This window comes from Balaenoptera musculus, chromosome 13, assembly GCF_009873245.2.
Source record: "Balaenoptera musculus isolate JJ_BM4_2016_0621 chromosome 13, mBalMus1.pri.v3, whole genome shotgun sequence".
Lineage (NCBI taxonomy): Eukaryota > Metazoa > Chordata > Mammalia > Artiodactyla > Balaenopteridae > Balaenoptera > Balaenoptera musculus.
In genome coordinates this window covers 62,834,157-62,856,441 of record NC_045797.1, presented here as the reverse complement: position 1 = coordinate 62,856,441, position 22,285 = coordinate 62,834,157, and the positions used below count along the sequence as shown (strand labels likewise).

Here is a 22,285-nt window from a genome sequence, read left to right as displayed (position 1 = left end):
AATTGGCATGAGAAGCGTAGTAACTATTAGGTTCCAACCTTTTTTGTATTCATGGGACTTTGTTTCTTATTGAAGTAAGAAATAAGAACAATTGTAATTGTTATGCTGAGTACTTTTCTTTATCCAAAGACCTCTGCTTCAATTTCACTTGTATTATTTTTTATTTATTTCATGCACTTATTGCCTAGAATGGGCTAATTCACATTGAAAATAGTCATTTCTTTAAACATAATAGTTCAGTAATAACAATATATAAGGCAAATTGTGTTTTCCAAATTCAGGTCATATTTGGCGTTATTTGGGAAACCTTCACAGAGGCTGACCTAAAACTCATCTCTAGAGTGCCTGCACTTGGAAAGTGGTACTCCACTCTGTCTTTGAAAAAATGATGCAATTTAATATTCTAGGATCTTAGTTGTCATAGGTGTTACAGTTCATGCACCAATCTTTTCCTGCCGGTGCAAATAGAAAAGCCAAAGCGGCTCTGGCCAAGTTCCAAGAACATATCAGTGCTCTTCGAAGCCACTTGGAAATGGACTTCAGTGATGAAAATAAGCAAGATAAATACACCCTTTAAACAGCAACTAATCAGATTGGTCCCCCTTTTCTTTCTGCTTAATGAAAGGTGTACCCTCAAAGACTGCATAGCTCATAGGTACCTCTGTCTTTGTTTTGTAGGCTACCCTGAATACCTACATTTGCTTTGCAATGACTTTAAATGGGTCTCTAAATTTGTGGTGTGCCCATCTAACCAATATTCATCTTCCTAACATGGAAACCCCTATAAGAGCCATGTTCTTTTTTTTTTTTCTAGAACCTAGAACAGTGCCTGCTACAAAAAAAATCAAAGGTTTGTTAAACATGTGAGTGGAGGTTTGATTGATAGGTGGACTGTATTCTATCAATCTATAGGTATATATTACATTAACTCCCACAGATGAATTATTCCCTCTTGTGAAGTTAAATCTTTTTCTAAAATCTGTGTTTTTCCTTTTCTGTCCTGTTCTTCTGTTGAACCTTTCACTCTGCCAAGTGAGGATCCAAATGTCTAGTTCTCTGAAGAAGGCTTCACTGCCCTGTTGATCCTCCTACCAAATTCTTTTAGCCTTTCGGCTCTCACAGCCTAGCACCATCCCAGATTGTTATGTTGCTTTTAAAATGGATTTTCAGTGTCAGTCTTCCACAACAAAAGATTTGTTAAAGTTCATATAGATTCACAGAGTTTCTATTATCTGTGTACCTGCTCCTTTCTTTCCACTCCTCTGTCATGTGGCAGAGGTCAGAAACAACCTGCATGTTTTATGACTGGAAAGAGATATGAAATAGGAGGCTTATCCTCCCTTTCTTGTCTGTCTCCGGAACACAGAGAGTAGTTTACTGCTTAAAAAAAGGTTTATTTCTTGAACTCTATGCACCACATGGATGAGAACAGGGAAGGGGTGATCTTGGCAGCTTGAGACACAGCTGATTACAATGAGGAGAAAACCAAACAAATGTTTTAGTGTTTAAAAATCACTATTGGTACTGAAATACATAGGACTTGGAAGGAGTTCTGAAGACATGGAGAAGTATGCATACTATGGGAGAGGTTGCCTAATTCTCAGTTTCTCTAAGGAAATGAAAATGACAAATATCATCACAGAGTAATTATGGCAAAAAGCAATCAAAATGGTGAGTAGATATAATTAGCAATTTTTTTGTGATCTACAAATCTTTAGTAATAAATTTTAAAGTAATAATGACATTTGGTTTCATTTTACACTGAGCCCTTTAATTCTGTCCAATGTTTATAGGTAAACATCTTCCTGAAATCCTCAAATTTGCTGCCATTATGATGAGATAGGAAGAAAAGAGTGCTGACACAACACACCTGTGCAGTACTCATAAGTAAGGCATAGCTCTGACAGCCATTGAACATATATAAAATAGCCACAGCAACCTCAAGAAAGATTGAGAAAGTAACAGGTTTTATTTTACATAAAAAAATCATTTTAATGGAAACCCTTACACCCAACTTTATAATAAAATTAACAGTAAAGTTAAGCCTATAGAGTTGAAAGAGAGGCCAGGATCATATTCATGTTCGGTTAATGAAATACAAAGAGGTTACTCTTTTGAATCTCAAAATGAGATCCTGAGCGAATGCTGAAGAGTTTATTCAAGTGTGGCAAAAGTATAATTTATCCTTTACTTTTATAAAACTGTGATGTCCTCTCCCTTGGAATATTTAAGGAATGCATGCAGATTTTGTTACCTTACTCTAGAATCAAATAATTCAAGTGGGAGGTAGTCAAAGAATAAGAATCAAACTGATTAAGAGAAGGAGGTGAGGATATGTACAAAACAGCTGCTGTCAAAGTCAAAACTTAATGATTAAACTGCCCTTTTTTGAAGAATCAAAGTTAAAATGGATAATTACGTGAGGGATAAAGAGGCCCTTAAAATATATATATATAAAATATATATTAATTTATATATATATAAATTAATCAAATATTTGATGATGATCTGATACTAAGGATCACTCTCTTGAAGTTCAAAAGAAGTTCATTTATACCCAACATAGTTTATGATCTGGGACATCATGAATTTTAAAATAAAGTCTATAAATGGCTATAGATAAGTTTTGGAAAATATAATATATAATAAAATTTATTATGTGATGCATGCTATTTGGGAAATAACCCTAAACTTTTGCTACTGATTCAAGGAGTGTATTAATCTTTTGTACACATGGCACATACTTTGGTGCTTCTGTCAGAGAAAAAGTCACTGAGCTGAATGGACCAAGGATCCATTCTGGTGAGGTGTTTATCTTCTTAATTGAACTTATAATTTAGGAAATGGTGACGCTAAGTGTGCTGAGATATGGAAAATGTAAAGAGCATTATTCCTATAGCTGTACTTCCTATTCACAGCTGGCTTCAGACTGACCATTGGATGGAATGGGTTTAGGGATGAATATATACTAGTTGAACACAGGATAGTGGATTCATACCATAGTCAGCTTCAGAGGAAAAAGGAGAGGCCTTTTTTCCTTTTTAGAAAGTATGGACATAATCCATTTCTGTGCAAGACCAAAGTGCCTGGATGAAGAGTAGACATTTAATGAGTCATTTCACATGTCAGACTTTATTATACAACTGAACACAGATGTGAAAAGATTTTTTCTAACATCACATGTAGAAATTTTCTGGAAGACCTGACTGATTTTTTTAGAAATACATGAAAAATTTTTTAAAAAATATCTTTTTACCTATTTATTTTGATCTCGCTTGCACACATCTAGTTCTTTAATGCAGACACTGATATCCCAGTTTAATTCATGTATCCATATTTATTGAGTGCCTTGTTATGGTAGGTAATATTTTACATCCTTTTAGACATGCTGGCTTTCCTTCCTGTCACTAGTAAAACCTGATGAGAATGAGTTTAAGATTTTCAAGGGTGATCAACACATACCACTATGACAAAATAAGCTTTTCCCTATTTGCCTCACACTACCCAAGGGTTAGCTGGGGCAGAAGAATCATCCACGGTGTCATTGTGAAGGCAAGTGATGGGTACCTATCATATTTTCCAGATATCTGAAATTCTAACTATAGTTAGTCTGCAATAGCAGTTTCATGAAGTTGACAATTTCTATAAGAACATAGAATGCATGATGGGTCCAAGTTAGTGTAAATAAGAGTCTTATTTTTAGAGAATTAAGTAGACAGATAAGGTTATATATGTGTCTTTCACATGCTATTCATTGACAAACTTAGATTTGCAAGAATCTGATGGGAAATATGATTACATCAACACTAGGTCCTTTTCCCTATTGCCTCTTTGTTTCACTATGTATACCTGCATTCAAGATAATATTTATAGTCATTCCCTAAGGTATCCTTGACTTGAGTAGTACAATTAAATTTAAAATGGATTTAGTTATTTATATCTTCAAGGGGCACTGTTGCCTTTTTCACTGGAAACCCAGCAGAACTACGAGACCCTAATTTACTTGCACAAAGTGATGCTTAGACCTCTAGGCCAAAGTTGTAGATATATTTGTATTAGATAGTTTAAATTAAGTTTTATAACCCAATATTCTTACTTGTTGCACTGGCTCCTCAGCACTAAAATGATGGAACCTAGCAAACCTAAGGAGGACTGATGGCCTAAAGAAATATTTCCTTCCTTGTTGAGAATAGACTGGTTTGTGGCTGTTGAGACTGAGCTCTGGTCAGATATCCTTACCTCATACTCAGGACTATCCAGATTGTGACCTCCTTGATGGTAGGGATAGTATTATGTTTAATTTTTGATTCTAGTTTGCAGCACAGCTTAGCATAGAGCTTGATATTTGCTAAGAATCCATAAACTATAAGTCTAGGCTTTAATTTCAACTTGGGCAGGAAACCTGAAAGGAGTAGTTGCCTTTGTATGATATCCATCCAGCACTACGTCAGTCACATTGCTAAGCACCTTCAGTTCCTCTTGCTGGTTTTTGATCCGTATGTCCCTGGACACTGACCCCTGAAAATCAGTTATCCCTAGGCCTGTGCTTGAGTCATGCATCTCTTGATCCATTGCTATTCATCTGGTTTCTAAGTCTTTACCTCACTGACTATTTGGATTCAAACTCTATCTCCTTTCATTACGCAAAGATATCTTTGACTTATATAGTACAATTAAAATCAAAATGGATTTATTAATTTGTTCCTTGACTGATATTTTTTCTTTGTTCACTTAAAAACGGAATCTTGCTGTTTGCTCCTACATCATCCTAAGCCCACATTCATCAAAGAACTTTAAAGCAGGAAGGCCCTTGAAAATAGTTTGCCTCCACAAGAACCTCTTTTTCTGAGATAAAAAGAGGTTTTGAGGATTAGAGAGTTATGCAATTTGTACAGTTTCACATAATGAGTTAGAAGTATAGCTGAGGATCTACTTTCTCCACACGTCATTGACTTCCTCTGCTCCTTTAGAATGTTCATCTGTGTCTCAGACCTTGCTACTATTTCTATTTCTTAGATGCCGAGACTCACTCGATTGTCTCAACTTCCTCCTAGAAGTCTGTATCATGTTTCTAGATCTCTTTACTTCCTGGGAATGAAGATTAGTGTTAAGCTTCAGACACGGTCCCAAAATTTCACCAGGAACAAAATCTTCTGGGTTTCTGATAGCTCCAATAGCACAACATCAGAACCTGCTTTAGGGGTTCCAGAACCCAGGGCCCACTTCAGTTTTTAGAATGTAGATTTAGTTCCTCTCTCTCCAAAGTATGAGGAGTTTAGCTTTTGCACTCCCTTTCCACCCATGTAAAACCATGAACTCAGTATTCAGTCTATAATTTAAACCTTCTATCTTCTTGAGCCTTGGAAAAAAATCCTATTGCTATGGAATCAGAGCCTCCTTGGCATCTGCATTAGCCTGCCCCTTCATGAGTTCTTCCAGTATCTGCTGATAGTGACCCCTTAGTGACAAACTTTCCACTCTTCAACCCCTGACCGACTTCTGTCCTTGAGAATCACCTTCTGTTTATGATGGGTTAAGTATAAACTGACAGCCACAGGTACAGAGGATGACATACCCAACACCCAGTTCAAGTCCAGCTCTTCCACCTCCAGTTTCTTTTATTTTCTTATTTTCCAGGCATCTGCATCATTGGTAATCCATTTCTCTTTCCTGTAGATTTTGTCTGTATTTCCCTGTTTCCTTCTTTTCTCTCTTCTTCTTCCCCTTTCTTCTCTTCCTCCCCTCTCTTTTTCTTTCTCTCTCTTTCCCTCTGACCCTCCTTCTCCCTCTTCCTTTTTGTCTCCTGAATCCTTATCTTCAATCTGTAAACATTCTCAAGTTTCTCTGATTCTAAAAAAAAAACCAAAGACCTCAAACTCCCTTAGCCATACATACCACTTTAACTATCATCCAGTCTCCTTCCTATAAAAGATATTTCAAAATTATATTTCCTCAGCTTTCCTTTACTTCTCAACCCACTGCAATCTGGCCTCCAGTTTGAACCCTCTACTTAAATGGCTCTTGCCCCCTTTAGCAACGATTCTGCAATTGTCAAATTCAAGGAGGACTTTTGGAGGTTGTTTTCTTTGACCTTTTTCTTCTTCTCTGATTATATGTATCAGAACTTCGCTTCCCACCTGTCATGGAAGTGTTGCTGTCAACAAGGAATCCATCTTTATCCATAATGACAAAAATGTACTCTACCTAGGTAATTTCATTCACACTCAGTTTCAAGTACAACAAATATTCAGATCACCCTTAAATCATGTGACCTCTCCAGATTTCTATTTTGACTCATATGCAACCATCTGAAGGACATCTTCACCTGTAAGTTTTATAGGTTAAGAATGACGATATAATTTACTGCCCAGAACAAGAGACTTTTGAGAGGAAAGAGGGTGCTATTACTAAGCTAGGATAACAGGCATAAATCAGCACAGTTCAGGCAAACCACGATGCATGATCATTCTATACAGGTACCTCAAGCTCAGTGTCTAACACAGAAGTAAACTAGTCAACTTTATTTCAAACATTACCTTCACCCTATATTCTCAACATTATTTATTATTGCCACCAACCATCTGGTCATCCAAACAGGAAAATTGAAAGTAATCTCTGACTCCTCCTGCTCTTTTACCCCATTCCTGAGTTTACCTCCTGAATATTGCTTGAATGTGTATCTTTCTCCATATATTTACAACTAATCAATATGGCTTACAAAATATTGAAAAATAGAAATTCATATAAATGTAAGATGTTATTTTTCTCAGTTTAGTGTTGTTTAAGGTATGCATTGTATTGATATTATTAAGTCATGGCCATTTGAGGAACTTCAGCCTGCTTTGGGGAATTCTGGTCTCCTATTGGCCTGGCACGCTAAGCTCTTCATGGTCAGGTAATTGTCTATATCAGCATTTTCTGTTTTCTCCCGTATTCACCTAACACCATCAAATAAAGGTAATTGCAAACACTTAGCTTGATACAGAGAAAAAAATACAATTTTCCCCAGTGGGCTTTCTGACATTTTGTTTGCCTATCTCACTTGTCTTCCCATTTAAGGCCTCCTGGGACTTCTCCCAGGTGAGGCAATTATTATTAGTATGATTTTAGTTTGCAAGCTCTCTCTAATATGCCAATGGGTAGCCCCAAACTAGTAAATAATTACATATTATACAAAAACACTGTTTGTCTTTTTACTATAAGCTTCACAGCCCCAGACCAAATTAATCTTCTCATTGTATGCTCTGTTACTTATAGTAAATATATCACAAAATATAGTAGAAAGAGAAAATAAAATCTTTTGATCACCAGAAGAAAATGGTCAACAAACAAGTCTGATTACTATTAAGTGTTAAGGCTTGTCTATGTTTCCACATCTAGAAAACACACTGTAGGAGTCAGACTTAAGTTACTTTTATCTACATTTTCATTTGATAAAGAACTTTATTAGCAAATGAAGTAACTTTAATATAGTAGTAAAAGTAACACAGAAACTGTATTATTCCTTCTTTCAATTCTTACCAGCAATAATTGACCTAAATGGCTCTATTTTCCTTGCACAAAATCTAAAGCTTTAACTTCTGTGTGCCCATTTTCTTTGTCTTTCCTTTGATTGCAAAACAAAGTTTCTCCTTTTATCCAAAGCTAGTCTCTCCCTCGGCCCCACCTTTCCTTTGTTCTGGCCTCCATCTCCTTTCATGTCGAGACTATGTTCCCATAGTCACCCTCTCTCTCTTTTGTATCACAAATTGCCTCCACTTTCCCCACCTACCTGTCTCTTCCTTAATCTTCTCCATCTTGGCAGGTGGCACCAACATCTACTTACCCACCAATCCCCAAACCAGGTGTCATTCTTAACTTACCACGTTTTGTCATCTCCCAGCATCCAAACCATTCGGAAAAATTTTGCTTCCAAAGAACATCTCAAAACTGTCCATGTCCCCTATCTTCCCTCCCTCAGCTCTAGACTAGGCCACCAATATCTCTCACTTGGGCTGTCTTGTTTCCCTAATATTTAGGCTTTACATTACAGCCAGAGGAATCTTAAAAATATATATCAAATCATATAGCTCCCTTGGTGCAAACTCTTAAAAGCCTTCTAATATATTCAAACTTCTTACCATGGCTCTATCAGAGCCTCTTAGTCCTGCATGATCTGTCCCAGACTCTGTTCATACTCAGCTCACATCACTCCTTCCCTTGCTTGTTTCTCTCCAGCCATACTGGCCTTCTCCTTCCTGAAAATATGCCAATAATGCTGTAGGTGACCCTTTGTGTACCTACTGCCTTCAAAGCTGTTCCCCAGCTTTTCGCAGAGCTACCCTTTGTCATCTGCCTGCTCAAATGTCACCTCCTTAGACTTTATTGGTCACCATTTTCAAAATTATTCCTTCCATAGCCATCCACTGTTAATCTCTATTATGCCCTTCTGCTTTATTTCCTTTATGGCACTCATCGAACAAAAACTCTTAATGATCTGATTTTGCTATTTGATCACTCATTTATTGGCTATTTGTTCCCACTTAAATGTAAGCCCCAGGAGAGCAGGGACCTTGTCTTTCTTGTTACCAGTGTGTCTTCAATACCCATAACAGTACCTGGCACACTCACAAGTCCAGGCCCTGGTGTGAAAGACACCCCATAGAGTTTTTCAACATGGCATCTTTGAGTCCATGTCTCTCCTTATGGTTAATCTGATATAATTTTTTGTGTGTGCTTTTAGGTTTGTATTTACCTGAACCTTTTCTTTCCTTTAGTCTTACCAGGACAATGGGTTTGACATTGTATAGAAGGAAAGAGCCACAAGAGGTGTGCAGAGTTCCCATGGCTACCATTTTAAAATCTGAAAAGTCTCCACACTAAGAGATAGAGTGCATTTGAAAAGGATGACTAATTCCTATGAAGTTATTGGATCTACAAAATTAGAGCCAGAGAAACAAAAAATTCAATTTAGTGATGTAACAGCCTAGGGGGAAGGTTGCAGAGTTATGTAACAAAATGGCAGAATGAGGCAAGGATGTGACTCAAGCCTAGGAAAATGGATTACATTACCACCTTCCTTCTTCAATTAAGGACTCTAAGGTAAAGTGCCTAAAAATGGAAGTCAGCCTGACAGTTGGGATCGTAAGAAAAAATCACCATGGATATTTGTAGCTCCAGACCTTATATATGTGGCCTGTATTTCTGATCCTTAAATGACCTTAATAACCTTCTGAGAAGATGTGTAGGGTGATATAATTATTTCCTTAACATCCTTAACTGCAGGAAGATTTAGGGTTAAATGTACAAATTACTGATAGAATCGTATCTATAGCATTAATTCTTTTGTGCTAAGAAAGAATTTGTCCAAATTTAGTGTTTTAGCCAGTTGTAATATAAAAGAGGATTTGGCCTTTTCAAGTAGAAAATTAACCTTGTGATTCTAATTTAAAATATGTCATTGAGTAATTGCTTTAGACTTGTAATTTACTAAGATTATGTATTGTATTGGGAAACTTAAAATAATTTAAGAATCACCATATTTATAGTTTTAATTCTGCTGGTTTTATTAAAAGCATTAGGGGAAATTTTATTTTATAAGTTAGCCAAAGTACTTAAAAAGGAACTGAAATATATTAAATTTATGAATGCAATTTAAAACATTGACGGCGTTAAGTTTATAAACATGATCATGGTTAAAATTTGCTGGAAATATAAACAGAATAAAAAGATTTGTATGTTGGATGTAAAGCTTAAGGACAAAAATGGAGTTTTGAATATCAGAAATAAACCACTAAATAATATTTTTGGAACTAAATTTACCCTCGAGACATCAAATCTAGTGAAATCGGAGGTAGAAGGAGATTTGCACTTGAATCAGAGAATTTCTTGAATTAGAAAGAACCAAAATAAGTCACATTTTAGGTCATGAGCTGTCACAGACAATGCAAAGTCAGTGTAATAAGAAATTCTGAGTTTTAGTCTTATCTCTCAAACTTTGTTCACTGCAGTAGTGTTGTCTGCTCTCAAGTAGTCTACAGACAAGTAGGAAGTTTCTAAGTTGATCTCTCATGACCAACTCACTACCACAGGCACTCTGTACCTCTTTCATCCTCACAGAAAACTTGCAAAGTAGGTACTGTTATTCCCATTTTTAAGTTATATAAATGATTAAGTGCCTTACCTAGTCATACAGCTAGAAAGTGACAAAAGTGAGATTTGAACCTCACACTTTATAATATTAAAGCTTGTGCTCTTTTCACCTAACTCAGTTGCTAATGAGTTACTGTGTTATTAAGCAAAGTAGCTACAGTTATGATCAGTCTTTATTGTATGTCAATGCCTTGACCTTTAAGTATCAACTGTCAGGTAAGTAGATGGGTGAACTTTTCTAGGGTGAAAGAATGAGAATAATAAAAGTGACTTATCTCCCTCAAATTGTACTAGGTGGGCAGATGCTTATTTTTTGGATTTTCATTGTTTGTTTTTATATTTTTTGTAAACAAGGGATACAATCACTATACTCTGACAATGATATGTCAAATTGTGATGGCAATTAATTTAGAACTTCAGAAACCTCTGTAAATAATGTGATGTGTGGGAGAGAATTTTAGTAATTTTCACTATTTTACAGGTGAACTGGCCAAGGAATGTGTGTGTGTGTGTGTTTTCCCGTCTTCTGTGAAACCTGTATTAGCAAGAAAATGTGAGGTTGACATTAAGTCCGTGTAGATTGGGACACTGACCTTTATCGGGGCAGAACAAAGAGTAATTAGCATTTTTGAGGTTTTACTGGTTAGGTCCTGACCTGTTGAAGAGAGTCAGCTGTATGCCTGATGCTTTTCTGGGGCTACAGATGACTGACTGTCAGACTACATTTATTCAAATTAAATTACGAATAATGAATAATAGCAGTTTTTTAAAATATCATAACAAAACTCACCCTCAGGTCATTTGTGTTGGGTTCACCATGGCCCTCAAGCAGTTCTCAGCTGGGAAGACACTTATGTGGATCAGCTTCTCTGAGTTTTCCTGGCCACAGCACCTCAGAGTAATGAAGCTAGCATTCAGAGCATCCTAGAGGATGGTCATGTTGAAGAATCATGCTGAGTGGCCTGGTCAGTGGTCGCACAAATATTTTTTCTTTAGAAAACCATAGGAGTCATTTCTTTCCTTTACTCATAAAGTGCAACTCTAGTACCAGCGATAGAATGACAGCATCACATAAAGCTGGGAGACCTGAAGAATGACAGAGATAACAGAAAGACAAGGCTTTAAGAAATAGGGCAGTATCGTACCTGAAAATGTTGCAACAGGCTAAACCTAGAATTCCTTTTCATTAAAACCTGGGAAACAGTACAAGTGAGTGAATAAGTGCACAGATTCTATCACCACATTACCTGGATTCAAATCCTGATCCAGCCACTCATTAACTATGTGATCTTTTAAAATAAAATAAATATTAGCTATTGTTTTCACCTGTAAGAAATTACCTAAACATTGGATGAGGCATGGGAAAATGTTGCTAGCTGAGAGTGCACTCAAGGTAATTGTTGCTGCAGATTTTGTAAAACACTGAAGAAATACTGAAGGGAAAGGGACAGTTTAGCTACCTGCTGTTTTGTCTTTTTCAATAAAATTACTATCAGACATGATTCCTGGTTTGTTTTATTTTGTGTATTAGTTTGGTTTAAAGTTTACACCACTGGTAAGAATTACTCCAGTTAGGGAAAAGATATATATATGTATTTTAGGTGATTTGAAGAAACTGGTTGTTTAATATTTACATACTTTAATACAGAATTACATTTTTATATTAAAAAAGAGTAGGAAAGCATGTGCTTTTATCTATGAGCTATCACTTAACCATACTCAGTATAAGCCTTCCTTTTTGTCCAAGTGAGTATTCCCCTAAGCACCAGTAGCAGCAGCAGCAACAGATTCACCCAAGAGTATATTAGAAATGCAAAATCTCAGGCCACACCCCAGAGCTACTGCATCAGAAATGCTGCAGGGGCAGCTGGGCTATATGGGTGATTCTGATGCTCGCTGAAGCCACTGGCCTAAACTTCCTCAGTTTACCAGCATCCTTTCTATATGCTGACTTTAATCCAATAAGACCAGTCATCCTCTCTAGCAGTAATGTTCAAAATGAGGCATATGCAAGACAATCCATTGGAGTTTGGAAAGAAAATACTGAAATTTCTATTTATGTATTTATTGTCTTCTATTTTAGTTTATATTTTTGTGTATGTATTATAATGTCCAAAATGCATGTGTGGGTATACACACACATACATATATAAACACACACACACACACACATATATATAATATTATATATGCAATGTTTAAATAATTAACTACACTCTAAATTGGATGGATTGTGATTTCTTTCCAAACTAGGATGTGGGTTTAAAAAAGTTTGGACACCATTGTTGTAAAGAGTATATGTGCTCTGCAAACTTTGGTGTCCCATGGTTTGTCCTACTGGGCATTGGGCAAATGAACCAGGGGCCACCAGCATAGGAGAGGGACCAGGACACCTCTCTTTGGCCAGAAGTCTGTGGTTCTCCTTCAAGCTTCAGCTCAACTGACACTTGCCCTGACCATCCTACACCAGATCCCCCACAGAACCCCTACTGCCTTGCTGGAGTGGATCAGCCGCACTTGCACCTGGGTCTGCCCAGCCCAGAGCAGGGGCGATGTCAACAGGATAGAGAGGGGTCAAGATGGTGGAATAGGAGGATGCGGAGTTCGTCTCTCCTCACAAGTACATCAAGAATACACCTACAAATGGAACAATTCTCACAGAGCACTTGCTGAACATTAGTGGAAGACTTTGGGCACATAAAGGACAAGAAAAATCCCCTCACAAACAGGTAGGATGAAAGAAAGACAAAAAGAAAAGAGGAATCAGAAAAGGGACCAGCAACCCTGGTGGGAAGCTGAAATTGTCGTTGTTGTTTTTATTAATTTTTATTTTTAAATTTTTAAAATATATTTTAAAATTTTTCTATTTTTACTTTACTTTTTTTTGTTTTGTGTATTTTTTCTTGTTTTTGTTCTTTTTTTGATTGTTTTTATGTGTTTTATGTTTTCTTTGCTTTTTTTTAGTTTGCTTTCTGTTTTTGTTTGTTTTGTGTTTTGTGTTTTTGTTAGTTTAGTCTTTATTGATTCTTTTCATTTTTGAGTTCATTTGTTCCCTTCTTTGGGTTTTCTTTGGTTTTTTTTCTGTTTGTATCTGTTTGTTTGGCTTTGTTTTTTTATCATTTGTCTTGGGTTTGGTTCGTCTGTTTGTTTCCTTTTATTTGGTTTTGTTTTTGTTTGTTGTTGTTGCTGTTTGTTTTTGTTCTTGCTATTTGCTTGTGTTTTGTCTGTTTATTTTCTTTTCCTTTTTTGTCGGGCTGTGCTGGGCAGCTTGCAGGCTCTTGGTACCCTGGCCAGAGGTTGGGCCTGAGCCTCTGGGGTGAGAGCTCAGAGTCCAGGATGCTGGACTGCTAGAGAATTCCTGGTCCCAGAAAATATAATCAGAGTGTGCTTTCCTCAAGGTATCCATCTGGACACCAAGACCCAGCTCCACCCAACTGGCTGCAGGCTACAATGCTGAGCACCTCATGCCAAACAACAAGCAAGACAGGAACACAGTCCCACCCATCAGCAGACAGGTTGCCTAAAGTTGTACTAAGCTCACAAACACCCCAAAACACACCACCCAATGCGGCCCTGTACAACAGAGGGAAAAGACTCAGCTCCACAAACAAGAATACAGGAACCAGTCCCTCCCACCAGGAAGCCTACACAAACCCCTGGACCAAACTTACCCACCAGGGGGACGACAACAGAAGCAAGAGGAACTAGGACCCTGCAGCCTGCAGAAAGGAGCCCATAAACACAGTAAGTCGGACAAAATGAGATGACAGAGAAATATGTTGCAGACAGAGGAGCAAGGTAAAAACCCACAAGATCAAACACATGAAGAGGAAATAGGCAATCTACCTGAAAATGAATTCAGAGTAATGATAGTAAAGATGACCCAAGATCTTGGAAATATCAATAGAATGGAGGCACGGATCAAGAAGACACAAGAAGTGTTGAACAAGGACCTAGAAGAACTAAAGAACAATCAGTGATGAACAACACAATAAGTGAAATGAAAAACTAGAAGGAATCGATAGCAGAATAACTGAGGCAGAAGAATTGATAAGTGAGCTGGAAGATACAATGGTGGAAATAACTGCTGCGGAGTAGAATAATGAATAAAGAATGAAAATAAATGATGACAGTCTCAGAGGCCTCTGGGACAACGTGAAACACAACAACATTCGAATTATAGGGGTCCCAGAAGAAGAAGAGAAAGAAAGCGTCTGGGAAAATATTTGAAGAAATTATAGTTGAAAACTTCCCTAAGTTGGGAAGGGAAATACTCAACCAAGTCCAGGAAGCACAGAGAGTCCCATACAGGAAAAACCCAAGCCAAGACACATATTAAGCTAACTAACAAAAGTTAACCTCAAAGAAAAAATATTAAAAGCAGCAAGGGAAAAGCAACAAATAACATACAAGGGACTCCTCATAAGGTTATCGGCTGAGTTTTCAGCAGAAACTATGCAGGCTCGAAGGGAGTGGCAGGATATATTTTAAACGATGAAAGGGGAAAACCTACAACCAATATTACTCTACCCAGCAAGGATTTCATTCAGATTCGACAGAGAAATAAAAAACTTTACAGACAAGCAAAAGCTAAGAGAATTCAGCACCACCAAACCACCCTTACAACAAATGCTAAAGGAACTTCTCTAGGTGGGAAACACAAGAAAAAGTCCTGCAAAAACAAACGCAAAACAATTAAGAAAACGGTGATAGGAACATACATATCGACAATTACCTTAAATGTAAATGGATTAAATGCTCCAACGAAATATATAGACTGGCTGAATGGATATCAAAATAAGACCTGTATATATGCTGTCTACAAGAGGCTCACTTCTGACCTAGGGACACATACAGACTGAAAGGGAGGGGATGGAAAAAGATATTCCATGCAAATAAAGAAAGCTGGAGTAGCACTATTCATATCAGACAAAAGAGGTTTTGAAATAAAGACTATTGCAAGAGACAAGGAAGAACACTACATAATGATCAAGGGACCATTCCAAGAAGATATAACAATTGTAAATATTTATGCACCCAACATAGGAGCACTTCAACGCATAAGGCAAATGCTAACAGCTACAAAAGGGGAAATCGACAGTAACACAATAATAGTGGGGGACTTTAACACTTCAGTTACACCAATCGATAGATCTTCCAGACATAAAATTAATAAGCAAACACAAACTTAAATGACACGTTAGACCAGATAGATTTAATTGATAATTATAGGATATTACATCCAAATGCAGCAAAATACACTTTCTTCTCAAGTGCACATGAAACATTCTCCAGGATAGAGCACATCTTGGGTCACAAATCAAGTCTCGGTAAATTTAAGAAAATTGAAATCATATCAAGCATCTTTTCTGACCACAACACTATGAGATTAGAAATCAGTTACAGGAAAAAAAATTGTAAGAAACACAAACACATGGAGGCTAAATGATATGGAACTAAATAACCAAGACATCACTGAAGAAATCAAAGAGGAAATTAAAAAATTACTAGAAACAAATGACAACCAAAACAAAACAACCCAAAACCTATGGGATACAGCAAAAGCAGTTCTAAGAGGGAAGTTTATAGCAATAAAATCCTACCTCAAGAAACAAGAAAAAAGTCAAATAAAAAACCTAACCTGGGCTTCCCTGGTGGCGCAGTGGTTGGGGGTCTGCCTGCCGGTGCGGGGGACGTGGGGTCGGGCCCTGGTCTGGGGGGATCCCGCATGCCGCGGAGCGGCTGGGCCCGTGGGCCACGGTTGCTGGGCCTGCACGTCTGGAGCCTGTGCTCTGCGGCGGGGGGGGGCCGCGGTGGTGGGAGGCCCGCGTGCGGCTGGAGGGGGCCCTCGCATGGAGGCGGGGTACCAGCGCAGCCAAGATAAATAAATAAATAATTAAAAAAAAAAACCAACTGGTACTGTATTTAAAAAAAAAACAAAAAAAACAACCTAACCTTACACCTAAAGCAACTAGAGAAAGAAGGAACAAAAAATCCCAAATTTAGTAGAAGGAAAGAAATAAAGATCAAAGCAGAAATAAGTGAAATAGAAGAGAAAAAAACAATAGCAAAGATCAAGAAAACTAAAAGCTGGTTCTTTGAGAAGATAAACAAAATAGATAAACCCTTAGCCAGACTCATCAAGAAAAAAAGGGAGAGGAATCAAATCAATTAAAGTAGAAATGAAAAAGAAGTTACAACTGACACCACAGAAATAGAAAGGATAGTAAGAGACTACTGCAAGCAACTATATGTCAATAAAATAGACAATGTGGAAGAAATGGACAAATTCATAGAAAAGTACAACCTTCCAAGACAGAACCAGGAAGAAATCGAATACATGAACACACCAATCACAAGTAATGAAATTGAAACTGTGATTAAAAATCTTCCAACAATCAAAAGTCAAGGACCAGATGGCTTCAAAAGGTGAATTCTATGAAACATTTAGAGAAGAGTTAACACCTATCCTTCTCAAACTATTCCAAAAACGTGCAGAGGGAGGAACACTCCCAAGCTCATTCTATGAGGCCACAATCACCCTGATACCAAAACCAAAGATATCACACACAAAAAAGAAAATTACAGACCAATATCACTAATGAACATAGATGCAAAAATTCTCAACAAAATAGTAGCAAACAGAATCCAACAACACATTAAAAGGATCATACACCCATAATCAAGTGGGATTTATCCTAGGGATGAAAGGATTCTTCAATATATGCAAATCAATCAATGTGATACACCGTATTAAAAAATTGAAGAAAAAAATATAATCATCTCAATAGATGCAGAAAATACTCTTGACAAAATGCAACACCTATTTATGATGAAAACTCTCCAGAAGGTGGGCATACACGGAAACTACCTCAACATAATAAAGGTTATATATGACAAACCCACAGCAAATATCATTCTCAATGGTGAAAAACTGAAAGCATTTCCTCTAAAATCAGGAACAAGACAAGGGTGTTCACTCTCACCACTATTATTCAACATAGTTTTGGAAGTCCTAGCCATGGCAATCAGAAAAGAAAAAGAAATTAAAGGAATGCAAATTGGAAAAGAAAAAGTAAAACCATCACTGTTGGCAGATGGCATGATAGTGTACATAGAAAATCCTAAACATGCCACCAGAAAACTACTAAAGCTAAACAATGAATCTGGTAAAGTTGCAGGATACAAAATTAATACACAGAAATCTCTTGCATTCCTCTACACTAACAATGAAAGATCAGAAAGAGAAATTAAGGAAACAATCCCATTTACCATTGCAACAAAAAGAATAAAATACCTAGGGATAAACCTACCTAAGGAGGCAAAGGACCCGTATGCAGAAAACTATAAGATACTGATGAAAGAAATCAAAGATGACACAAACAGATGGAGAGATATACCATGTTCTTGGATTGGAAGAATCAATATTGTGAAAATGACCATATTACTCAAAGCAATCTACAGGTTCAATGCAATCCCTATCAAATTACCAATGGCATTTTTTAGAGAAGTAGAACAAAAATTTTATAATTTGTATGGAAACACAAAAGACCCTGAATAGCCAAAGCAATCTTAAGGAAGAAAAACGGAGCTGGAGGAATCAGGCTCCCTGACATCAGACTATACTACAAAGCTACAGTAATCCAGACAGTATGGTACTGGCACAAAAACAGAAATATAGATCAATGGAACAGGATAGAATGCCTAGAGATAAACCCACACACCTATGGTCAACTAATCTATGACAAAGGAGGCAAGGATATACAATGGAGAGAAGACAGTCTCTTCAATAATTGGTGCTGAAAAAACTGGACAGCTACATGTAAAAGAATGAAATTAGAACACTCCCTAACACCATACACAATAATAAACTCAAAATGGATTAAAGACCTATATGTAGGCCAGACACTATAAAACATAGGCAGACCACTCTTTGACATAAATTGCAGCAAGATCTTTTTTGACCCACCTCCTAGAGTAAGGAGAATAAAAACAAAAATAAACAAATGGGACCTAATTAAACTTAAAAGCTTTTGCACAGCAAAGGAAACTATAAACAAGATGAAAAGACAGTCCTCAGAATGGGAGAAAATATTTGCAAATGAAGCAACTGACAGTGGATTAATCTCTAAAATATACAAACAGCTCTTGCAACTCAATATCAAAAAAACAAACAACCCAATCCAAAAATGGGCAGAACACCTAAATAGACATTTCTCCAAAGAAGACATACAAATGCCCAACAAACACATGAAAAGATGCTCAACATCACTAATTGTTAGAGACATGCAAATCAAAACTACAATGAGGTATCACCTCACACTGGTCAGAATGGCCATCATCAAAAAATCTACAAACAATAAATGATGGAGAGGGTGTGGAGAAAGGGGAACCCTCTTACACTGTTGGTGGGAATGTAAATTGATTCAATCACTATGGGGAACAGTATGAAGGTTCCTTAAAAAAATAAAAATAGAACTCCATATGACCCAGCAATCCCACTCCTGGGCATAAGCCAGAGAAAACCATAATTCATAAAGACACATGCACCCCAATGTTCATTGAAGCACTATTTACAATAGCCAGGACATGGAAGCAAACTAAATGTCCATCGACAGATGAATGGATAAAGAAGATGTGGCACATATATACAATGGAATATTACTGAGCCATAAAAATAAATGAAATTGAGTTATTTGTAGTGAGGTGGATGGACCTAGAGTCTGTCATACAGAGTGAAGTAAATCAGAAAGAGAAAAACAAATATCATATATTAACGCATATATGTGGATTCAAGAAAAATCGTATAGATGATCTTATATACAAAGCAGAAGAAAAGACACAGACGTAGAGAACTAATGTATGGATACTAAGGGGGAATGGGGGGGTGGGATGACTTGGGAGATTGGATTGACATACATACACTACTATGTATAAAATAGATAACTAATAAGAACCTACTATATAGTGCAGGGAACTCTACCTGGTGCTCTGTGATGACCTAAATGGGAAGGAAATTCAAAAAAGAGGGATATATGTATACATATGGCTGATTCACTTTGCTGTATAGCAGAAACTGATACAGCAGTGTAAAGCAACTATACTCCAATAGAAAAAAAAATATATATATATATATGCAATTATTCCTTATATCCTGAACATCACAATGATCAAAAATTGAATAAAGGAAACCAAATTACAGTAAAATTATTTAGCTCTTTTTTTTTGGTTTCAGTTAGATCTCTATGCACTTACATTATAGGCATTCTTACATTGCAAATGGTCAATTGTTATCACAATTAGAACTGAATAGCTTATCATATTAATACAGAGTGAGTAATGATCAATGCCTAGGTTCCCCCCCCCCACAACTGAAATGAATGACCCATATTTTGCTGAATTCTATTGACTAAAGATAAATATTTGAGTTGAAAATTCCATGTGCCTTTTGCTAACATTAAAAAGCTTCAAATTAAATATAAGACCTGGCATATTAAAGAAAAATCAGCATTCAGTGTGTTTTGCATTATTCTGGGAATGTTGTGTAAACCCATGTTTCTATTATTCCTTTCACTTAAGTGACTTACTGTTAAGCATTTTATTTATTTTTACTTAGATATGCAGATTAGGGAGGGAGATATATGAATCCCAAATTAATAAATTAGGCTCTTTGCTATTATCCAAATCAACAAAATACAGATATGGAATAGGTGTGAAGGGATGGGATACATTTGAAATATCTGTCCTTGTCTTTCCTTCCATCTGTTAACATTTATGGTTGACTGTTCACTGTGTAAGTGATACCAGTTCTTTGAGTCCCCCAAATTTCTAGGTCCTATAAGATCTCTGGAGTTATTTTTGTAGTTTCTCAAGAAATTATTCTGGACAAAATAGAAATATATGGAATGATAAATTCACATGTAAGTGGATTTCAGATGTTCTCAATGAATTAAAGATTAGTGGATAGAAATGAGCCTTGATAAATTATTTTGTGAAATAAAATCCAGAGAGAGAATTCAAAACATTACTGAGAGAAATTAAAGAAGGTACAAATAAATTCATATATATACACCATGTTTATGGATAAATTTTCAGTATTATTAAGAGTTATTTTCTCCCAATTTAAAAGTTCTGAAAAACATTTCTCTAAAGTTAGGTGAAGATGGATTATTCTTTAGCCATGATAACAAGAAGCTACCAGAACTGGTTTAAACCTGTTTAATGGATCAGTGATAATTTGCCTTAGTGAATATATTAATTGATCAATGAGAACACCTTGCTCTTAATGTTACCAATCATGTTTCACCTAACTCAATAAGCACAATTTTAAATGTTAACAAATCTCACCTGAGTGACGATACGTCAACAGATGATATCAGTCTGTACATGCCTCCAAAAGTCCAATCCCTAAACTTCACATTGTTCAAAAATCCTATATATGCTTAGCACTCTATTATGCTGAAAGGGACTAAAAGCATTGCTCTGCCTTATTAGTTTGCTAGGGCTGCCATACAAAGTACCACATACTGGGTGAGTTACAAATTTATTCACTCAAAATTCTAAAGTCCGATAGTCTAAAATCAAGGTATTGGCAGGGTTGGTTTCATTCTGAGACATCTCTCTTTGGCTTGTACATAGGTGTCTTCTCTGTGTGTCCTCATATGGTCCTCCCTTGATCTGTGTTGTCTGTGCCTTAATCTCTTCTTCTTATGAGACCACCATGCATATTGGATTAGGACCCACTCTAACAATCTTATTTTAATGAAATTACTTCTTTTAAGGCCCTATCTCCAAATACAGTCACATTCCAAGGTATTGGGGATTAGGGCTTCAACATATGAATTTTGTGGGGACACAGTTCAACCTATAACTGTAAGAAATAAATTCATCTTTGTTTTCCTCCTGCACCAAGCTACAGCTGTAGATCTTATTTCTACAAAAAAAAAAAAAAAAAAGGGCGGCAGTGGGCGGTGAAACTGCTCGGAAGGACAACGACGGCACGTGCGAGGGTCCGTCCCGCATCTCGGGGCCCATCCCCCCAGACCCTACGCTCTGTCCTGACTACTACCGCCAGCCGGCCTCGGCCCAAGGGCGCCTTGAGGGAAACGCGCTGAAGTTGGGCCTGCTGACTCCGGACCCCGACCTAGACGCCACCCCTCCCCGCGGCCCCCGCATTGGTCCCGGAGCCCGAGAAATCCTGGAGCGTGGCCGGCGCGGCGTGGGTGGCGTGCTGCTGCAGCTCGGGGGTATCTCCCTAGGCCCAGGGGCCTCTCCCAAGAGGAAGGACCCCAAAGACCATGAGAAGGAGAACCTGAGGTGGATCAGGGAGCTCCAGAGGCGCTTCTGTGAGCAGGAGCACAGCCGGGAGCAGGACCAGTCCAGACCCCTGAAGGCTCTGTGGCGCTCACCCAAGTATGACAAAGTGGAGTCCCATGTCAAGGCCCAGCTGCAGGAGCCCGGCCCTGCCTCTGGGACAGAGCCTGCGCACTTCCTGCGGGCACATTCCTGTTGCGGCCCTGGGTTCCCACCACCCCGTGTCCCCAGTCCCCAGCTAACCAACCCCACCAGATCCCAATGCTAAGGGCCCAGGCCCAAGTGTGGACCTCATTACCCACAATGCTCGCACTGCCAAGAGGGCTCCCCGGCGGCATTCTCGCTCGCTGCAAGTCCTGTCACAGGTGCTGGAGCAGCAACGGCAGGCCCAGGAGCACGACAACGCCACACAGAAGGGTCACGTGCCCCATTACTTGTTGGAGCGCAGGGATCTGTGGCGGCAGGAGGCTGAGGCCCGTCAGCACAGCCAGCCGGACCCGGCCGTGCCCCCTGGCCACACTTGGATGCCTGAGAACCAGCGGCACCAGGTTGGTGTTGTGTCTCTCCCAAAAGTTATATTGAAGTTCTAATGTCTGGTCCCTGTCAATGTGGCCTTATTTAAAAATAGGGTCCTTGCAGATGTAAACAAGTTAAGATGAGGTCATACTTGATTAAGATGTGTCCTAATTCACCATAACTAGTGTCCTTATAGGAAGAAAAAGACATAGAAACACACACAGGAGAGATGGTGGAGGCAGAGTTTGGAGTTATGCATCTGTAAGATAGGAATTCCAAAGATTCCTGGTGACCACCTCAGGAAGCTAGGAAAAATCAAGCGAGG

At 37.9% G+C, this 22,285-nt stretch overlaps 1 protein-coding gene across 1 annotated transcript; it reads left to right on the top strand.

Annotated features, from left to right (window-relative positions):
* The first annotated feature begins 6,788 nt into the window (after positions 1–6,788).
* LOC118905778 (enkurin domain-containing protein 1-like) lies at positions 6,789–22,034 on the top strand. The gene is given in 3 exon segments (XM_036872576.1): positions 6,789–6,895; positions 21,088–21,685; positions 21,687–22,034. Coding segments are annotated over 3 exon segments (1,053 nt in total).
* Positions 22,035–22,285: the final 251 nt, after the last annotated feature.